The sequence below is a fragment of the Phyllobates terribilis genome, unplaced genomic scaffold (assembly GCF_046119375.1).
Source record: "Phyllobates terribilis strain yellow unplaced genomic scaffold, ASM4611937v1 Scaffold_3__8_contigs__length_932513732, whole genome shotgun sequence".
NCBI lineage: Eukaryota > Metazoa > Chordata > Amphibia > Anura > Dendrobatidae > Phyllobates > Phyllobates terribilis.
The window spans coordinates 685,546,755-685,568,588 of NW_027362763.1; the positions used below are offsets into that span (position 1 = coordinate 685,546,755).

A 21,834-nucleotide genomic window follows, 5' to 3' on the forward strand; every position below is an offset into this window, starting at 1 on the left:
ATGCCATCATACAATATACATAGTCAATACTGCCATACTGGACACATAATTAAAACCACTATACAATATATCTAGCTAACACTGCCATACTGCTCACATACCTAATTCCACTAGAGAGTATACATAGACCGCACTGCCATACTGTACAGATAAATAATGCCACCATACTGTATACATAGACAATACTGCCATATTGTGCAGATAAATAATACTTCTATACAGTATATAGATCATACTGCCATAATGTACAGATAAATAATAACACTATAAAGTACACATAGACCGTACTGCCATACTGTACAGATAAATAATACCACTATACAGTATACATAGATAATACTGCCATACTGTACAGATAAATAATACCACTATAGAGTATACATAGATCGTACTGCCATACTGTACAGATAAATAATACCACTATACAGTATACATAGACAATACTGCCATACTGTACAGATAAATAATACCACTATACAGTATACATAGACTGTACTGCCATACTGTACAGATAAATAATGCCACTATACAGTATGCATAGACAATACTGCCATACTGTACAGATAAATAATACCACTATACAGTATACATAGACAATACTGCCATACTGTACAGATAAATAATACCACTATACAGTATACATAGACAATACTGCCATACTGTACAGATAAATAATACCACTATACAGTATACATAGACAATACTCCGATACTGTACAGATAAATAATACCACTATATAGTATACATAGACCGTACTGCTATACTGTACAGATAAATAATACCACTATACAGTATACATAGATAATACTGCCATACTATACAGATAAATAATACCACTATACCGTATACATAGACAATACTGTCATACTGTAAAGATAAATAACACCACTATACCGTATACATAAACCGTACTGCCATACCGTACAGATAAATAATACCACTATACCGTATACACAGATAATACTGCCATACTATACAGATAAATAATACCAATATACAGAATACATAGACAATACTGCCATACTGTACAGATAAATAACACCACTATACCGTATACATAGATCGTACTGCCATACCGTACAGATAAATAATACCACTATACAGTATACATAGACAATACTGCCATACTGTACAGATAAATAATACCACTATACAGTATACATAGACAATACTGCCATACTGTACAGATAAATAATACCACTATATAGTATACATAGATCATACTGCCATACTGTACAGAGAAATAATGCTACTATACAGTATACACAGACAATACTGCCATACTATACAGATAAATAATACCACTATACAGTATACATAGACAATACTGCCATACTATACAGATAAATACCACTATATGTATACATAGACAATACTGCCATACCGTACAGATAAATAATACCACTATACAGTATACATAGACAATACTGCCATACTGTACAGATAAATAATACCACTATACAGTATACATAGACAATACTGCCATACTGTACAGATAAATAATACCACTATACAGTATACATAGACAATACTCCGATACTGTACAGATAAATAATACCACTATATAGTATACATAGACTGTACTGCTATACTGTACAGATAAATAATACCACTATACAGTATACATAGATAATACTGCCATACTATACAGATAAATAATACCACTATACCGTATACATAGACAATACTGTCATACTGTAAAGATAAATAACACCACTATACCGTATACATAGACCGTACTGCCATACCGTACAGATAAATAATACCACTATACCGTATACACAGATAATACTGCCATACTATACAGATAAATAATACCAATATACAGAATACATAGACAATACTGCCATACTGTACAGATAAATAACACCACTATACCGTATACATAGATCGTACTGCCATACCGTACAGATAAATAATACCACTATACAGTATACATAGACAATACTGCCATACTGTACAGATAAATAATACCACTATACAGTATACATAGACAATACTGCCATACTGTACAGATAAATAATACCACTATATAGTATACATAGATCATACTGCCATACTGTACAGAGAAATAATGCTACTATACAGTATACACAGACAATACTGCCATACTATACAGATAAATAATACCACTATACAGTATACATAGACAATACTGCCATACTATACAGATAAATACCACTATACGTATACATAGACAATACTGCCATACCGTACAGATAAATAATACCACTATACAGTATACATAGACAATACTGCCATACTGTACAGATAAATAATACCACTATACAGTATACATAGACAATACTGCCATACTGTACAGATAAATAATACCACTATATAGTATACATAGATCATACTGCCATACTGTACAGAGAAATAATGCTACTATACAGTATACACAGACAATACTGCCATACTATACAGATAAATAATACCACTATACAGTATACATAGACAATACTGACATACTATACAGATAAATACCACTATACGTATACATAGACAATACTGCCATACTGTACAGATAAATAATACCACTATACAGTATATATAGACAATACTGCCATACTGTACAGATAAATAATACCACTATATAGTATACATAGATCATACTGCCATACTGTACAGAGAAATAATGCTACTATACAGTATACATTAACAATACTGCCATACTGTACAGATAAATAATACCACTATACAGTATACATAGACAATACTGCCATACTATACAGATAAATACCACTATACGTATACATAGACAATACTGCCATACTGTACAGATAAATAATACCACTATACAGTATATATAGACAATACTGCCATACTGTACAGATATACAGTACAGACCAAAAGTTTGGACACACCTTCTCATTTAAAGATTATTCTGTATTTTCATGACTTTGAAAATTGTACATTCACACTGAAGGCATCAAAACTATGAATTAACACATGTGGAATTATATACTTAACAAAAACGTGTGAAACAACTGAAAATATGTCTTATATTCTAGGTTCTTCAAAGTAGCCACATTTTGCTTTGATGACTGCTCTGCACACTCTTGGCATTCTCTTGATGAGCTTCAAGAGGTAGTCACCGGAAATGGTCCTCCAACAATCTTGAAGGAGTTCCCAGAGATGCTTAGCACTTGTTGGCCCTTTTGCCTTCACTCTGCGGTCCAGCTCATCCCATACCATCTCGATTGGGTTCAGGTCTGGTGACTGTGGAGGCCAGGTCATCTGGCGTAGCACCCCATCACTCTCCTCCTTGGTCAAATAGCCCTTACACAGCCTGGAGGTGTGTTTGGGGTCATTGTCCTGTTGAAAAATAAATTATGGTCCAACTAAACGCAAACTGGATGGAATAGCATGCCGCTGCAAGATGCTGTGGTAGCCATGCTGGTTCAGTATGCCTTCAATTTTGAATTAATTCCCAACAGTGTCACCAGCAAAGCACCCCCACACCATCACACCTCCTCCTCCATGCTTCACAGTGGGAACCAGGCATGTACAGTCCATCTGTTCACCTTTTCTGCGTCGCACAAAGACACGGTGGTTGGAACTAAAGATCTCAAATTTGGACTCATCAGACCAAAGCACAGATTTCCACTGGTCTAATTTCCATTCCTTGTGTTCTTTAGCCCAAACAAGTCTCTTCTGCTTGTTGCCTGTCCTTAGCAGTGGTTTCCTAGCAGCTATTTTACCATGAAGGCCTGCTGCACAAAGTCTCCTCTTAACAGTTGTTGTAGAGATGTGTCTGCTGCTAGAACTCTGTGTGGCATTGACCTGGTCTCTAATCTGAGCTGCTGTTAACCTGCGATTTCTGAGGCTGGTGACTCAGATAAACTGATCCTCAGAAGCAGAGGTGACTCTTGATCTTCCTTTCCTGGGGCGGTCCTCATGTGAGCCAGTTTCTTTGTATCGCTTGATGGTTTTTGCAACTGCACTTGGGGACACTTTCAAAGTTTGCCCAATTTTTCGGACTGACTGACCTTTATTTCTTAAAGTAATGATGGTCACTCGTTTCTCTTTACTTATCTGCTTTTTTCTTGCCATAATACAAATTCTAACAGTCTATTCAGTAGGACTATCAGCTGTGTATCCACCAGACTTCTGCACAACACAACTGATGGTCCCAACCCCATTTATAAGGCAAGAAATCCCACTTATTAAACCTGACAGGGCACATCTGTGAAGTGAAAACCATTTCCAGTGACTACCTCTTGAAGCTCATCAAGAGAATGCCAAGAGTGTGCAAAGCAGTCATCAAAGCAAAAGGTGGCTACTTTGAAGAACCTAGAATATAAGACATATTTTCAGTTGTTTCACATGTTTTTGTTAAGTATATAATTCCACATGTGTTAATTCATAGTTTTGATGCCTTCAGTGTGAATGTACAATTTTCAAAGCCATGAAAATACAGAAAAATCTTTAAATGAGAAAGTGTGTCCAAACTTTTGGTCTGTACTGTATAATACCACTATACATTATATATAGACAATACTGCCATACTGTACAGATAAATAATACCATTATACCGAATACATAGATAATACTGCCATACTGTACAGATAAATAATACCACTATACAGTATAGACAATACTGCCATACTGTACAGATAAATAATACCACTATACCGTATACATAGATAATACTGCCATACTGTACAGATAAATACCACTATACCGTATACATAGACAATACTGCCATACTGTACAGATAAATAATACCACTATACCGTATACATAGATAATACTGTCATTCTGTACAGATAAATACCACTATACCGTATACATAGACAGTACTGCCATACTGTACAGATAAATAATGCCACTATACAGTATACATAGACAGTACTGCCATACTGTACAGATAAATAATGCCACTATACAGTATACATACACAATACTGCCACACTGTACAGATAAATATTACCACCATGCATAGACAATACTGCCATACTGTACAGATAATGGTATTGCACAGTACACATATTAACACTTCCACATTAATAAAGTAAGAACCTCTCTGAAGACAGCGAGTTCTGGAAGCAGCCGGTGGTCACAGGTCAGATCCCGGAGCCCCCGGAGATCAGCTGGAAATGTGGCATCAGCAGTGACACGGCCTCATGTAACACACGGAGACACAGCGCTGCCAGGTGTCGGCTCTGCCTCTAGTCATCGTGTTATTACCTCTCTGTTACATCCAGATCCAAGAAATCTAGCTGGAGAGCATCAGTACAGTGTGCACCCAAAATCCAAACACCAAGAGTTTTAGTCGCCTCCCTGTAAATACTATAAAAAGTGATCAAAATGTCATCTGTACCTCAAAGTTGTTAAAACTACAGCATGGTGCAAACCTATAAATCCTCTACAATCACTATTTTAATTCAATTAATTAAAAAGCACCAATAGCCATGTGATAGCAAGTGGTGAATGGATGAATAATCATCTAAACCAGCATATCTCCTCTAGGGAAGATAGATAACACATTATACAAAATGGACTTAACTTGCCCTGGTAAAATGTATGATGATCCGGCCTAACGAGGAGGTTGGCGCCCCCGCTCACCGGCGGCTGTCCCTGTCTTTCCTGGTTTCCTGTGCGTGAGCGATAGCAGGAAAATAGGTGACTGCCGATTCTAATACATATATAATCATAAAGCATAAAAATCAATTCAGACAAGTATGAAATTTGCAGAGTAGTATGATACACTGATCTGAGTACAGTCCCCGTCTGTGAGGCTCATCAGGAGGCCAGCAGAAAGAGTTAATGCACAGAAATGATGATGATGCAGGTTGCAGGATGACAACAAAAATACTACACCCCACAGGTAGTAATAAAAAAATCCCCACAAAAGTATCGGTGTAATCGTGCAGACCGGAAGAATCAGAGGTCCGGGTCATAGTTACTGCACAAGAAACGCCATAAACACAATGGCAGGATTGGTTTTTTTTCACCATTTCACTGCACTTGGAACTCCACCCCCCCCCCTCCATAGTTTATTTATTTATTTTACTCATTTATATAGCGCCATTAATTCCACAGCGCTCTACATACATTATCGTCGCTGTCCCCATCGGGGCTCACAATCTATATTCCCTATCAGTATGTCTTTGCAGTGTGGGAGGAAACCGGAGGAAACCCACGCAAACACGGAGAGAACATACAAACTCCTCGCAGATGTTGTCCTTGGTGGGATTTGAGCCCAGGACCCCAGTGCTGCAAAGTGACAGTGCTACCCACTGAGCCACCATACAGTGCTAACCACTGAGCCACCATACAATGCTAACCACTGAGCGACCATACAGTGCTACCCACTGAGCCACCATACAGTGCTAACCACTGAGGCACAGTACAGTGCTAACCACTGAGCCACCATACAATGCTAACCACTGAGCCACCATACAGTGCTAACCACTGAGGCACAGTACAGTGCTAACCACTGAGCCACCATACAATGCTAACCACTGAGCCACCACAGTGCTAATCACTGAGCCACCATACAGTGCTAACCACTGAGCCACCATACAGCGCTAACCACTGAGCCACCATACAGCGCTAACCACTGAGCCACCATACAGCGCTAACCACTGAGCCACCGCACAGTGCTAACCACTGAGCCACAATACAGTGCTAACCACTGAGCCACCATATAGCGCTAACCACTGAGCCACCATACAGCGCTAACCACTGAGCCACCGCACAGTGCTAACCACTGAGCCACCATACAGCGCTAACCACTGAGCCACCATACAGCGCTAACCACTGAGCCACCATACAGCGCTAACCACTGAGGCACAGTACAATGCTAACCACTGAGCCACCATACAGTGCTAACCACTGAGCTACCATACAATGCTAACCACTGAGCCACCATACAGCGCTAACCACTGAGCCACCATACAGTGCTAACCACTGAGCTACCATACAGTGCTAACCACTGAGCCACCATACAGTGCTAACCACTGAGCTACCATACAATGCTAACCACTGAGCCACCATACAGCGCTAACCACTGAGCTACCATACAGCGCTAACCACTGAGCTACCATACAGTGCTAACCACTGAGCCACCATACAGCGCTAACCACTGAGCCACCATACAGCGCTAACCACTGAGGCACAGTACAATGCTAACCACTGAGCCACCATACAGTGCTAACCACTGAGCTACCATACAATGCTAACCACTGAGCCACCGCACAGTGCTAACCACTGAGCCACCATACAATGCTAACCACTGTGCCACCGTACAGTGCTAACGACTGAGCCACCATGCTGCCATATATTACAGGGGAAATGGTGTCATTGTAAGCTACAATTCGTCCTGCAAAATGATAACTGTGACTGCACCATGTGTGCTTCCTGGGAGCCCAGTGTGGAGCGCAGTCTGCTGGCTGCCATTCTCTGCATATCTGTAGTTATTGCTATTGACCACTAGAGGGAGAGAAGCCTCCTCTCTATAGATTCACTGATGAAAGACACTCTATTCATGCCAAAACCAGAGAGTTTCCTGCGCCCCGGAAGTGCTCGTCTGTGATTGGTTGGAGGTCGTATAAGCAGCCAATCAGAGGCCTAGCTCGTGTATCTGGCGAGTGCTGATGTGTGCTCCCGGCTTCCCTGCCTTAGATCCGCAGTGACCGGCGCGGCTCCATTATGCCTTACTACCGCACCTGGGAGGAGTTCACCCGGGCCGCCGAGAAGCTCTACCAGGCCGACCCCATGAAGGTGAGTGCGGCAGACGTGTGACTGCACGTCCATATCATGTAGGATCTCTGTTTGCTGACAGTGAATGAAGTGGATCCATTTCTCATTGGATTCAGTGGAGGAAACAAATCTGCTGCAAATTCTGCCTGTGCTTGCGTGCGGATTCTCTGCTGATCTCACTGCTTAGTGTGAACAGGCTCTAAGCAGCGGAGATCTGATGCTTCTCCCTACAGGTGTCACCTGCCGCCTGTGTCCTTCATGGTGGTGTCCGCTGCTCTTCTCTGGGCTCCGTTTATCAGGGTCGTTTTCTTTTTTTGCGCTGGCAGATTGCGGGTGCGTGTCGATGGTTTTTACAGAAAATATATATATCTGTGTGTATTCAACTTGAAAGTTTTAAAACTATATAAACGTTTGGTACCGCTGCATCTGTAAAAGCCTGATCTGTCAAACTATAAAATTCTTTGTGTAAATGGTTAAATTGATTAATATACTTTTGTTATATTCTATGCACGTATTCCTCTATAGGCACGTGACCCTGCGATCCTCTGATCACTCTATATAGTGCAGCTGATGATCCAGCATATTGATCAGCTTCACAGGAGGATGAAGAAGGCAGCGATGGGAGACTTCTGCTCGCCCCTGTCTGCCGTAGTAACCCATTAGCACCCTGCGATCTCGCTGTGAGATGCTGGTGATCACTTACTACCGGGCGTCCTAGTGATTAAACAGCAGCGATCTGTCCCAGCTGTATAACACCACCTGAGCCCACTCCACACATGCGGACCCCAGCATGGACATAACGTTTCACCCATATGCACCAAGGTCTGGTCTGAAGGTGAAAGAGTGGGATTTGGATAAATGGTGATGGTGACTGCAGAAGTTTGGGCAGCAGGAGGCGCTCTCTTCTTGCATTATTCGTGTCCACCTCTGTGAATGGTGTAGAATTGTGTGCTTCTCCTGTACGGAGCTATGTGTTTCTATGGTTACAGACTACAAACAAACCTTATGTTGTCTGATCCTGGGATCTGTTACGGTTTCCTCCTTTACTAGAATATTCCCATTTACTGATGACAAGCAGAGATCTAAAGATGGTGGGGAATCGAAACAAAGTGCATTATAGAAAGTAGTGGATCTTCTGCTTCTTGTCCGGTGTGTTCGGAGACTGAATATTCAGGATCTGCTGGAACCTCGGCCTTCTGGCTAATCTGTCACTGTATTATTATAGACGGGTTATCCTTTTCTAGTTGCCATGGTGACTAAGCATTACGAGGCTTGTGCAGGATTTGTGGATGGCTATTACATTACTCAGCAAGTTGGGGGAAGGGTAAAACCTTTGAGGGTCTAATACAGGACTCTCCCCAACCAGGCAGGCAGCAATCTGTGTGTGTGTATATATATATATATATATATATATATATATATATATATATATATATATATATATATATATATATATATATATATATATATATATATATATATATATATATATATATATATATATATATATATATATACTTTCAAAATGTTCTGTGTACCCCAAAATGGTATCAATGGAAAGAAAATCTCACAACTCCATTGATTGATGGCTTATATAACATATAATAATCTTTATTTTTATATAGCGGTAACACATTCCGCAGCACTTTACATACATTATCGTCGCTGTCCCCATTGGGGCTCACAATCTAGATTTCCTATCAGTATGTCTTTAAAGTGTGGGAGGAAACCAGAGAACCCGGAGGAAACCCATGCAAACACGGGGAGAACATACAAACTCCTTGCAGATGTTCTCCTTGGTGGGATTTGAACCCAGGACCCCAGCGTTACAAGGCTGCAGTGCTAACCACTGCGCCACTGCGCCACCGTGCCGCCCATGTTTCCTAGGTCTAATAGTTGACAGTGCAGAAGAGCGCTGTGCAGTGGCTGTTCCCAGTACTGTAGTCAGATCACTTGATCTTCAGTACCTGAGAACGGCCACTAAGCGGCGCTCTTTTCCCTACACGTGGTTTGCAGCTGGCCTCTATATATACATAATGCAGGGTCTCTGCTCTGGGACTCTCCACTTTGTACAACTCCAGGACTAACCTTTCACCGATTGCTCTTTCCTCCGCAGGCGCGAGTGACACTGAAGTACAGACACTGTGACGGGACACTACGCATGAAAGTCACAGATGACGTCGTGGTGAGTAGACATTACCGAGATCGGACATGATCCCTGCCCTCGCACTGACTCTACTCGCGCCGTTTGTGTCTACCTCTGCGAATTGTCCTGATTTATAATCTACCGTTATGTGTATGCAGCTCCTCTGCAGAGCTACGCGAGTCTGTGTACAGACTACAAATACATCCAGTGTAGTCTGCAGAATGAGGTTCGTGCACCTAAAACTGAGGAACGGCTTTGACTTTTCTCGGTCACAGCAGCTGGAGCCATATTCCATGGGCCGCGTAAGGAGAGATTACTACCGAAAAGCTCCATATGATGAGAAACAAGAACATAAAGGACTTTTCCACTTCAGACAATCTCTTTATGTTTGCAATGTCCTGTAACTTTACCCAAGTGATCAGGAGTGGCAGCTTGTAAGTGTGCAGTGCCCCTGCTGGGGAGATGGAGTACTACACTGCAGCCATTCAAGTTCCAACAGGTCAGAATTCCCCTCTGTTACCAGATGGAGCTGGTGGTCACGGGACGACCAGGATGTAGTTCTGTACTTGCAGTCAGTATCAACCACTTCTCCCAATATTCCATTATGAAAGTTTTGTCTGCAGTTGACCACCCACTGGATGTCACCTAGAGGGGAGTCCTGACCTCGGGCGTAATTCACATGTCAGGACTTTGCAAATTTCACATCTTCCTGTTTTAAGAAATTCACTTGTACGTTAGCAGGTATAGACTGACCTCATCTAATGTGAATGGTGGATCCTGTGTTATCTACTGTATATAGAGGAGTGATCAGTCATTGTACAGGAGGGGGAGGAGGTGAGCTGTGATAACACAGGATCCATCATTCACAATAGGTGATATCAGCGGTGTATAGTGTTTCTTTATCATCAGAGACAGGATTATATGGCGTTTGCTGAAAGGACAAGTAACAGGTGGGGGGTGAAAACGGTAAGTTTGGTCTGTGGCCCCTGCTCTGCTCCCATCTTCTCCTGTTTTCCTCTTCTCCAGTGTTTGCTGTACAGCACGGATCAGGCCCAGGACGTGAAGAAGATCGAGAAGTTTCAGAGTCAGCTGATGCGACTAATGGTGGCCAGGGAATCCCGCACTTCTGCCATGGAAACCAACTGACTGTCTCCAACCCAGAGGGGCTGAAAAAAATAAAGAATCGGTTATCAGAATTTTTTTTTTTTTTTTTAAATTTGTCATTCACCAGGAAGGAGCAAGCGACTGATAGAATAAAAGGAAACAAACGAGGAAAAACTTATTTATCAGTAAAACAAGAAATCCTCCCGTGATGGTCGACGGTCGGGACGTTCTCTGTTTCCGTGTTAAAGCTTCTATTTATTTTTGGAAATGGATCAGAATATGGACATTTGTCCTGTGGACGCTCGACCCCCGAACGAGAGTTAAATTAAATCAATTGTAAATGTTAAGTTGTTAAAAAAAAAAAATAAATAATAATAATTTTTTTTTTGCAGGAAACTTCTTTAAAAAACTTTGTTTTACAGGGATTTTCAAATACATTAAAATTTTTGTTTATTCATGCATACATTTTTTTTTTCTCTTCCAGCAGGTGTTGACTGGAAAGTTTGGAATATTTTTATCATTTTCAATAAATGTGATTATTCATAGTTAATGATTTTATGTATCGGCACTTGGAAAGGGAGGGAGGGAGTGGGCTCTGGTTTAATTTTGACTTTGCTTAGTTTAATCTCCATGGAGGACAATGGACGGGAACGGGGGGGGGGGGGGAGAATGTGCTGCGCCCCAGCCGGATAGAAGTCTCCTTGTGTCCGTACTACAGGGTATTTGTGTAGGTGGCTGTACACGTTGGAGGAATGTCAGCCAGACCTGACTTTTTCATGGGAATGGACAGCTGTGCCAGGGTCTGGCTGTACTACCTGGTGTAACCCTATGTTATTAGTCTCCATTTTCATGTCATTGGGCTGCTACAAGGAGAGGCTGAGTCACAGTCAACAGGAGCAAAATACATACGTTTTACATAGGCGCCCCCAAATGGTGGCTGCAGGTGCCTTTAGTGGGATTGGATGCACATGCTGTGTTTTGGTCTTCCATCACAATTGGGGCCTCCGTGATGTCTGTGGCATCATATTCCATTTTTTTTTCTTTTAATGGAAAAACCCCTTTCCTTTTGGACATCTGTGCATGGTGTCCTTTACACTTTAACTCACGCAAGGTGTTTAGTAGACAATAGGCTGCTGTGTAATTATAGTGTATCGCATGGCTGCTCGGTAAGACGGTACCCCTGCTGCACAATGCCAGGCTGGGGCGGGCGAGGCCCTGAGCTCTGCCTATAAATGTCAATCATCCCTTATCAGAGGTACTACAGCAACACTGACACCTACGTGTGGAAAGAAGTACTACACCACAATGATAAATTAGCACTTAATTCTTTTTTTTTTTTTTAATCAGCACTGTGAAATATCTGATCTATTTTATTGGCTGATGTGTATAATATATGTAGATGTTAATTTTCTTTACATGACTTGGGTAACAATCTTTCGTGGGCTGCAGCAGATACCTGGGCATCAGAAACTTCAATCATCTTTTTGATGTTTATGTTGTAGTGTTGCGGGTATGCTCTGAGAATTTGGAGAACAGCCATTGCCATGATCTCTTCATTGTGATCCTCAGATTGTTCTTGACTGACCATTATCCTGTTGGAAAAGGCTGCAGCCGATAGGGAATCTTGCAGCTAGGAAAGGTACTGAGCCCATACAATAGGTAGGTGGTACATGTCACATCCATCTGAGGCCAGGACCCAAAGTTTAACAGCCAAACACTGGCCCATCATGGCCGCTGTGCCCTTTTCTTCTCCCTGGTGCCATTGCTTTCCCAGGTAAGCAGCACACCCTGCTGTCCACATCTTGGAAAACAAGATCTAGCTGCGTGGGCCGCCACCTTCCTTTGCTCCATAGTCCTCTATAGGTGCTGTTGGTTGTAGAGATGGGTCAGCCCAGGCTTTCAGATTGGAGTTACACAGCCTGACACACACGCTGCGGGAGCTGCCCTCATGAGCACCGCCGCGGGCCAGGAACCGCCCTCACGAGCGCCGCCATCTTGGATATGCTCTGCCTTGGTTGGCTACATATCACAATTTGGCCCTGGTTGATTACATCCTTACATTTTCTCTGCTTACAACACCATGATTTATCTTTTCACCATCTATCCCGCCCCCGGCAGCGCTATTGTTGCCAGATGATCCATGTTATAGTTTCGCCGGACAGGATATTAATATTATGGTTGATTAGTGTATATACACTGTATACATGATCATCTGGGTCTTGTAGTTCCTCTCCAGCTTCTATGAATACATCTATACAGATGAATGAGTTCACGATGTGTTGGATCCGTGGGAAGCGACAATTCTCGCCCCCTCGTTGATTCGGCTCGTCCTAGTCACTGACTGCCAGATAATGGCCTCTCTGGAATTTGCTGGTGTCGGTTTTACCTGCACATTTCCCCACACAACAGTCCATTTGCAGTAGCGGCTGAGCGTGTGATCCGCCGCCGTGTCCTCCGCAGAGCTGCTATAATCCGGCCCCGTGTAACTGAGACGACGCTGCTTTTCTTTACTCTACAATGAGCCTCGGAGAAAAAAAAAAATTCTGCTCCGCTCACCTGGATTCAGCAATGAGATGATCAGGGGGTAAGTGACACCTTCTGGGGAGCAGCGATGGGATCTGGAGCCAAAATCTGATACAGGAAAAGGATTAAGCTGCAAGCAACAGCCTAAGAACGAGACAGGCATGCAAAGAGTTGAATCCGGAGGACAAACTTCGTCCAAGAGCCATAACTTTTTTTATTTTTCTGTCGACATGTGGCCGTATGAGGGTCGTTATTTGTATTATTTGCAGGACAAGTCGTAGTTTTGATTGCCACCATTCACTTTACTGTATAATGTACTGAGACACGGGCAAAAAAATCAAGTGTAATGAAATGGTGAATAAAACTCACAATTCCGCCATTGGTTTCTGGGATTTATTTATTTTTTTCATTGACGGATCAAAATGACCTGGAAATCTGATTCTCCAGGACAGTACGATGACAGCAATGCTGAGCTTGTTTTTTTTTTTTTTTATTATTATTATTTTAGCAGTGAAAAAAAAATAATTTACTTTGAAGAAAAATAAAAAAGAATGCAGTTTATGTCACTATTTTCTGAGACCCAAAATGTATTCTTTATTTTTCGGACAATGGAGCTTTTATTCTTTTCTGTGGCCAGCTGTAGTTTTTGCTGATATTTTTTTAGGGGGATAAATATTATGTTTTGATATTTTTTTTTTCACTACAATTTTGATATGGGAGGTGAAGTGATTTAACTTATAGGTTAAATGATTTAATAGCTTGGTAAAAAAAAATTTAAAGACTTACTTACAATTTATCTTAAAACGGGGAGATGATTTTCATTTTTCTAAAACTTTTTTTTTTTTTACTTTTCACTATTTTTAGTCTTAGTTTTTATATATATATATATATTTTTTACTTTTCACTATATTTTTAGTAGTTTAACCCTGTTATTGTGTGGTCGTTTGTACTATATACTATATTCAGTACTGCAGTATATAGGAAAAAAAATTACAGTCTCCTATGTCTGTGGCTGGGCTTCACCAGAGTACCAAGATGGCAGCTACGGGGGCTTTTAGGAGGTCTCTAGCTGCCATGGGAACCCACTGTCACCCCACAATCACGTCTCAGGGAGCCTTAACGGTGTAGGAAATAAATGCTTCCCCCCCATTCCTAACCTTTTATATGCCGCTGTCACAATTGAGGGAGGCATCTAAGAGGTTAAACTGTTACGCTTGGAGCTAGATGTGGCTTAAATTATTTATTATACGTTTTTTGGTTTAATATTTTCTTGATACTGATTTTTATAACTATGGAGAAGTCTGTGGGAAAACACAAATACAACATGCTGCTTTAGGAAAAAAAAAAGAATGGCAAGGGTTCAAAAATGCATCAAAAGAAAATAAAAATCTACATAAAACAACCGGCATTTGTAGTGTTTCATATTCCCTTTTGTTTTGTGTGGAACCTTTGAGGCCTTAACTGAAGTGGCTTTGTTGCCCCTAGCAACCAATCACAGCGCAGCTTTCATTTTATCAGGTGTTGGAGAAATAAAAGCTGCGCTCTGATTGGTTGATATGGGGGGGGTAACGCCTGCAGTTTTTTTTTTTTTTTGTATAGTCTGTAACCATGGAGATCCATGGGTCTGCAGAGGTGCTGTATACTTTGTAGGAATTGCTACATGTCCATCTAACACTTGGCTTATAAGATAAGAACCTGCTGCACATGAGATGGGAGTGAATGATCGGTGATACCGGGCGCTGCCGCTGCTGCACCCAGATACTGTAATAACACATGACTGGAGAAATGGCAGCCGAGTGCGGTACACTGCCAACTAACAAGGCCTGGAGCCAGGGTACAGGAAATGTATGTGCACCCCACCCCAGAGCTGGCCTCTGCTCTAATGAGACTCAGCCCTCAGTAACCTGTGATACTGCTGAGCCCTGTATCTAATCCTATCCTGTGTGATACTGCTGAGCAGTGTATCTAATCCTATCCTGTGTGATACTGCTGAGCAGTGTATCTAATCCTATCCTGTGTGATACTGCTGAGCAGTGTATCTAACCCTATCCTGTGTGATACTGTCAGCTGAGCTGTGTATCTGATCCTATCCTGTGTGATACTGTCAGCTGAGCTGTGTATCTAATCCTATCCTGTGTGATACTGCTGAGCAGTGTATCTAATCCTATCCTGTGTGATACTGCTGAGCAGTGTATCTAACCCTATCCTGTGTGATACTGCTGAGCAGTGTATCTAACCCTATCCTGTGTGATACTGCTGAGCCGTGTATCTAACCCTATCCTGTGTGATACTGCTGAGCAGTGTATCTAACCCTATCCTGTGTGATACTGCTGAGCAGTGTATCTAATCCTATCCTGTATGATATTGCTGAGCCATGTATCTAATCCTATCCTGTGTGATACTGCTGAGCAGTGTATCTAATCCTATCCTGTATGATATTGCTGAGCCATGTATCTAATCCTATCCTGTGTGATACTGCTGAGCAGTGTATCTAATCCTATCCTGTATGATATTGCTGAGCCATGTATCTAATCCTATCCTGTGTGATACTGCTGAGCAGTGTATCTAACCCTATCCTGTGTGATACTGCTGAGCAGTGTATCTAATCCTATCCTGTGTGATACTGCTGAGAAGTGTTTCTAATCCTATCCTGTGTGATACTGCTGAGCAGTGTATCTAACCCTATCCTGTGTGATACTGCTGAGCAGTGTATCTAATCCTATCCTGTATGATACTGCTGAGCCGTGTATCTAATCCTATCCTGTATGATATTGCTGAGCCGTGTATCTAATCCTATCCTGTGTGATACTGCTGAGCAGTGTATCTAACCCTATCCTGTGTGATACTGCTGAGCAGTGTATCTAACCCTATCCTGTGTGATACTGCTGAGCAGTGTATCTAATCCTATCCTGTATGATACTGCTGAGCCGTGTATCTAATCCTATCCTGTATGATATTGCTGAGCCGTGTATCTAATCCTATCCTGTGTGATACTGCTGAGCTGTGTATCTAATCCTATCCTGTGTGATATTGCTGAGCCACGTATCTAATCCTATCCTGTGTGATATTGCTGAGCAGTAAATCTAACCCTATCCTGTGTAAGGCTGAGTGCCCACTATGGGTTTTTTAAGCGTTTCCGCAGGGGCAATTCCGCATGGTAGAAGGTCTGCCATGTTCCCCAATGATAATCCGCATGTGCTGTGCACATGCTGCGGAAATCTACGCCGCCGATTATCATTGCGGAAAAATCCGCAGCACTACCAATTATTTTGCGGAAGCGCTGTTTTCACCGCCATTGACTTGCATCGGAACGCATGGAATCCGCATCACTGGATCTGTACATGCAGAATCCATGCGCTTCAATGTGCGGATGGTACCCGGGTCTGGAGAAGAGGAGACTCTCCTCCGGATCCGGGTACCATAGAAACTATAAAAAATAAATATTATACTTACCTTCTGATGGCCCCCGGTGTCTTTATTCGATGCGTCTCGGCTTGGCGGCAGCTCGAGGTGGACTGAACGACCTGCGCTGACGTCATTTAGTCATGTGACGGGTCACGCGACCGCTGACGTCGGCAGATCCTTTAGTCTACCGCTAGCTGCCGGCAAGCTGAGACGCATTGAATAATGACTCCGGGGGCCATCAGAAGGTAAGTATAGATTTATTTTGTACCATTCTTTTATGCAGGGGCGGACACAGACTGTAGTGGGCCCCTGTGCAAGAAATTTTTGGGGGCCCCCCCCTGCCCTTCATAAGGCAACAAAGTTATGTAAACATAACCCCCCCATGTGCAGCCCTCATCCCCCCCATATGCAGCTCTCATCCCATGTGCAGCTCACCCCCCCCGTGCATCTCTCATCCCCCCCATGTGCATCTCTCATCCCTCCCATGTGCATCTCTCATCCCTCCCATGTGCATCTCTCATCCCCCCCGTGCATCTCTTGCCCCCCCGTGCATCTCTTGCCCCCCCGTGCATCTCTCATCCCCCCGTGCATCTCTCATCCCCCCGTGCATCTCTCACCCCCCCGTGCATCTCTCATCCCCCCCATGTGCATCTCTCATCCCTCCCATGTGCATCTCACATCCCTCCCATGTGCATCTCTCACCCCCCCGTGCATCTCTCATCCCCCCCGTGCATCTCTCATCCCCCCCATGTGCATCTCTCACCCCCCCGTGCATCTCTCATCCCCTCCGTGCATCTCTCATCCCCCCCGTGCATCTCTCATCCCCCCCCCGTGCATCTCTCATCCCCCCCCCGTGCATCTCTCATCCCCCCCCCGTGCATCTCTCATCCCCCCCCGTGCATCTCTCATCCCTCCCATGTGCATCTCTCATCCCTCCCATGCATCTCTCATCCCCCCCATGTGCATCTCTCATCCCTCCCATGTGCATCTCACATCCCTCCCATGTGCATCTCTCATCCCCCCCGTGCATCTCTCATCCCCCCCGTGCATCTCTCATCCCCCCCATGTGCATCTCTCATCCCCCCCATGTGCATCTCTCACCCCCCCATGTGCATCTCTCACCCCCCCATGTGCATCTCTCACCCCCCCCATGTGCATCTCTCATCCCCCCCATGTGCATCTCTCATCCCCCCCCATGTGCATCTCTGATTCCCCCCACTCCTGATTAATTAATTGTATTTAAAAAAAATAAAACTTGTTATACTTACCCCCATGCGATCCCTGCAGAATCCTGGCGCTCGTCCACGTCGCTGCCACCAGGTTCTCCTGACGTTCGGCCATGTGACGGCGCCACATACATAGCCATCAGCTTTTGTTTTGGCCAAAAGATTTTTAAAGCCGCCACCACGATAAGGTAGACTCTTCTGGCCGGGCCCTACTCTAAGCTATTAAAATTTTCTTAAAATATCCAATACTCTTTTTAGATATATTTTTATTTAGTTTTCTTTAAGGGAATGTGTCATATACATTTTTTTTTTAAATGACCAATAATACCACATACAGGGAATACCGCCACACCATGACCAGACCACATATTACCACAACATAGTGGCCGAATAATACCACACAGAAGGGAGAAAAACTGCCACACCATGACCAGACCACATATTACCACCACATTACTAATATTACCACCACATTACTAATATTACCATAAGTGTCATTATACACGGGAGCTCTATACATGGTATGTATAATGTAAGTGTCCAGGTAATCTAGTGATCACCAGTGACATTATACACAGCAGCTCTGTATATAGTGTCAGTGTACAGGTAATACAGTGATCACCAGTGACATTATACACAGGAGCTCTGTATATAGTGTACAGGTAATACAGTGATCACCAGTGACATTATACACAGGAGCCCGGTACATAGTATATAGTGTAAGTGTACATGTAATACACTGACTCACTGGTGACGTCTCTAGGTGAAGTCCTTCAGCTACGCTTTTCTCCTTCATTCAGCACAGACCGCCATCACGTCTTCCAGCCAGGACTCGTCTCTGCATAAAATAACACAGTTATCTAGAGCACATTCCCCAACTTCTACATTACGCAGCTGAATACAGACGTGCATCCACCATCAATATATGGTTAGTTATTATGCCACCTACCATTCCAAATATAAATTGTAATCCACCACGGTGCCCCCATTAACTGTAAATAGGCACTTAATATATAATTTAATTAGAACCTCTACTCTTTCCGCCAATTTGTTACCAGTTACACTCCTGCATCCGCAACGCCCCCTACTCTATGCTTCCTGCTCCCCGCATTCATTATTTACATGCACCCCCTGCCCCAATTCATTATATCATGTCCGTGCTCTCCCCACCCCATCATCATTTACTCTCCCCCACCCCACATTCATTATGTGCAGCTCATTATCCCCCTACTCCCAATTCCCCCATGTGCAGCTCATTTTCTCCCAATTCCCCCATGTGCAGCTCTCATCCCCCCCATGTGCAGCTTTCAAACCCCCCCCATGTGCAGCTCTCAAACCCCCCCATGTGCAGCTCTCAAACCCCCCCATGTGCACATCTCTCACCACCCCCCCATGTGCACATCTCTCACCCCCCCATGTGCACATCTCTCATCCCCCTCCCCCACATGTGCCCCTCTCTCATCCCCCCCATGTGCATCTCTCATCCCCCCACATGTGCGGCTCTCACCACCTACCCATGTGCACCTCTCTCACCCCCCCATGTGCACATCTCTCATCCCCCTCCCCCACATGTGCACCTCTCTCATCCCCCTCCCCCACATGTGCACCTCTCTCATCCCCCTCCCCCACATGTGCACTTCTCTCATCCCCCTCCCCCACATGTGCACTTCTCTCATCCCCCTCCCCCACATGTGCACCTCTCTCATCCCCCCCCCACATGTGCACCTCTCTCATCCCCCCCCCACATGTGCACCTCTCTCATCCCCCCCCATGTGCATCTCTCATCTCCCCCCCACATGTGCATCTCTCATCTCCCCCCCCACATGTGCATCTCTCATTCCCCCCCCCCACATGTGCATCTCCCATTCCCCCCCCCATGTGCATCTCCCATTCCCCCCCCCACATGTGCATCTCCCATTCCCCCCCCCACATGTGCATCTCCCATTCCCCCCCCCCACATGTGCATCTCCCATTCCCCCCCCCCACATGTGCATCTCCCATTCCCCCCCCCCACATGTGCATCTCCCATTCCCCCCCCCCACATGTGCATCTCCCATCCCCCCCCACATGTGCATCTCCCATTCCCCCCCCCCACATGTGCATCTCCCATCCCCCCCCCCCACATGTGCATCTCCCATTCCCCCCCCCCCCACATGTGCATCTCCCATTCCCCCCCCCCCCCACATGTGCATCTCCCATTCCCCCCCCCCCCCACATGTGCATCTCCCATTCCCCCCACTCCTAGTTAATTGTATTTAAAAAAAAATAAAACTTGTTATACTTACCCCCATGCGATCCCTGCAGAATCCTGGCACTCGTTCAAATCGCTGACACCAGGTTCTCCTGACTTCCGGCCATGTGACGGCGCCGTCACATGACCGGAAGTCAGGGGAATCATGAAGGCGCTGCCACGGCAGCGCAGCGCAGCGCTGAGATGTCCCGGACCCGGCGCTTAGCATGGGGCCGGAGGCCCCATCAGGCGAGAGATGCACAAGAGGGGGGCCCCCAACGGGGCTCCGAGGGGGCTCCTACCGGCCGGGCCCCATACTGGAGTCAGAGCAGTCATGCCCTGATGGCGGCCGTGCTGGAGGCTGGAGGGGCCCCCTCTCCCTCGGGGCCCCCGTTCAATGAACCGGCTGCACGGGCGGTAGTTCCGCCCCTGCTTTTATGGTCACACTATATAAATCCATGCAGGTTGCATGGATTTATATAGTGTGACCAAGTTGTCAAGCACTTTCCAAGTGATGCTAAACTCTCTTGGAAAGCGCTTGACAATCCGCATGCGGAAATGCATGTGAAGAACGCTTCACATCCACATGTCCCTGGCAGGAAAACGCATGTACAATCCGCATGCACAATCCGCATGCACAATCCGCATGGACAATCCACATGGACAATCCGCATGGACAATCCGCATGGACAATCCGCATGGACAATCCGCATGGACAATCCGCATGTACAATCCCCATGGACAATCCGCATGTACAATCCCCATGGACAATCCGCATGCGTTTTTTCTGCCAGGGAGATGTAGAAACGCTCAGAAAAAAATCTGGAGCATTTCTGCATCGTGGGCGCATAGCCTAAGGCTGTGTGCCCACGTAGCATTTTTCAAGCGTATATGCTGCGGAATTTCCGCAGCGTAAACGCTTGAAAAACGCATGTATATCCGCACCCCATGGTCCCCAATGGGATTCCGCAACTTCTATGCACATGCTGCGGATTTTTCCGCAGCGTTTATGCCGCGTACAAAAATCCGCAGCATGTCATTTAATTTTGCGTTTCCGCAAGCGGAATTGCCTTAGTCCAATGCATAAAAAACGCAAGGCAATTCCGCATGTGGAAAATGCGCGATAAACGCGCGAAAAATGCGCGATAAACGCGTGCGGAATTCCGCATGCGTTTTTCCGGGAGAGGACTTGCATTTATGCAGCAGAAATTTTCTGCTGCATAAATGCAACGTGGGCACATAGCCTAAGTCTGCTGAGCCGTGTATCTAATCCTATCCTGTGTGATACTGTTTGCTGAGCTGTGTATCTAATCCTATCACGCGTGAGACTGCTGAGCTGGGTATCTGATCTCATCATGTCTTGCTGGGACTTGTAGTTCTCGCCGCAGGTTGCAGTATCTGTGTGTGTGTGTACAGAAGCGTTGTCTCTCTGCCCCGCCGCCTCCTGATCTCTGCTGGGTGTGTGACCTTTGTACACAGCTATGTGACCC

General features: G+C 44.4%; 1 protein-coding gene across 3 annotated transcripts in view; it reads left to right on the plus strand.

The window, feature by feature from the left end:
* Positions 1–11,505, plus strand: part of SRP9 (signal recognition particle 9) — a 102,271-nt gene extending 90,766 nt beyond the window's left edge. For 2 of the 3 annotated variants that reach the window (XM_073673299.1, XM_073673297.1), the window contains exons 3-4: positions 9,827–9,895; positions 10,883–11,505. In XM_073673299.1, the coding sequence (XP_073529400.1) occupies positions 9,827–9,895; positions 10,883–11,002 (189 nt within the window). In that variant the 3' untranslated portion in view covers positions 11,003–11,505. Of the gene's footprint in view, positions 1–7,545; positions 7,732–9,826; positions 9,896–10,882 lie in introns of those variants that run through there. The other variant, XM_073673298.1, reaches the window with a different exon arrangement.
* Positions 11,506–21,834: the final 10,329 nt, after the last annotated feature.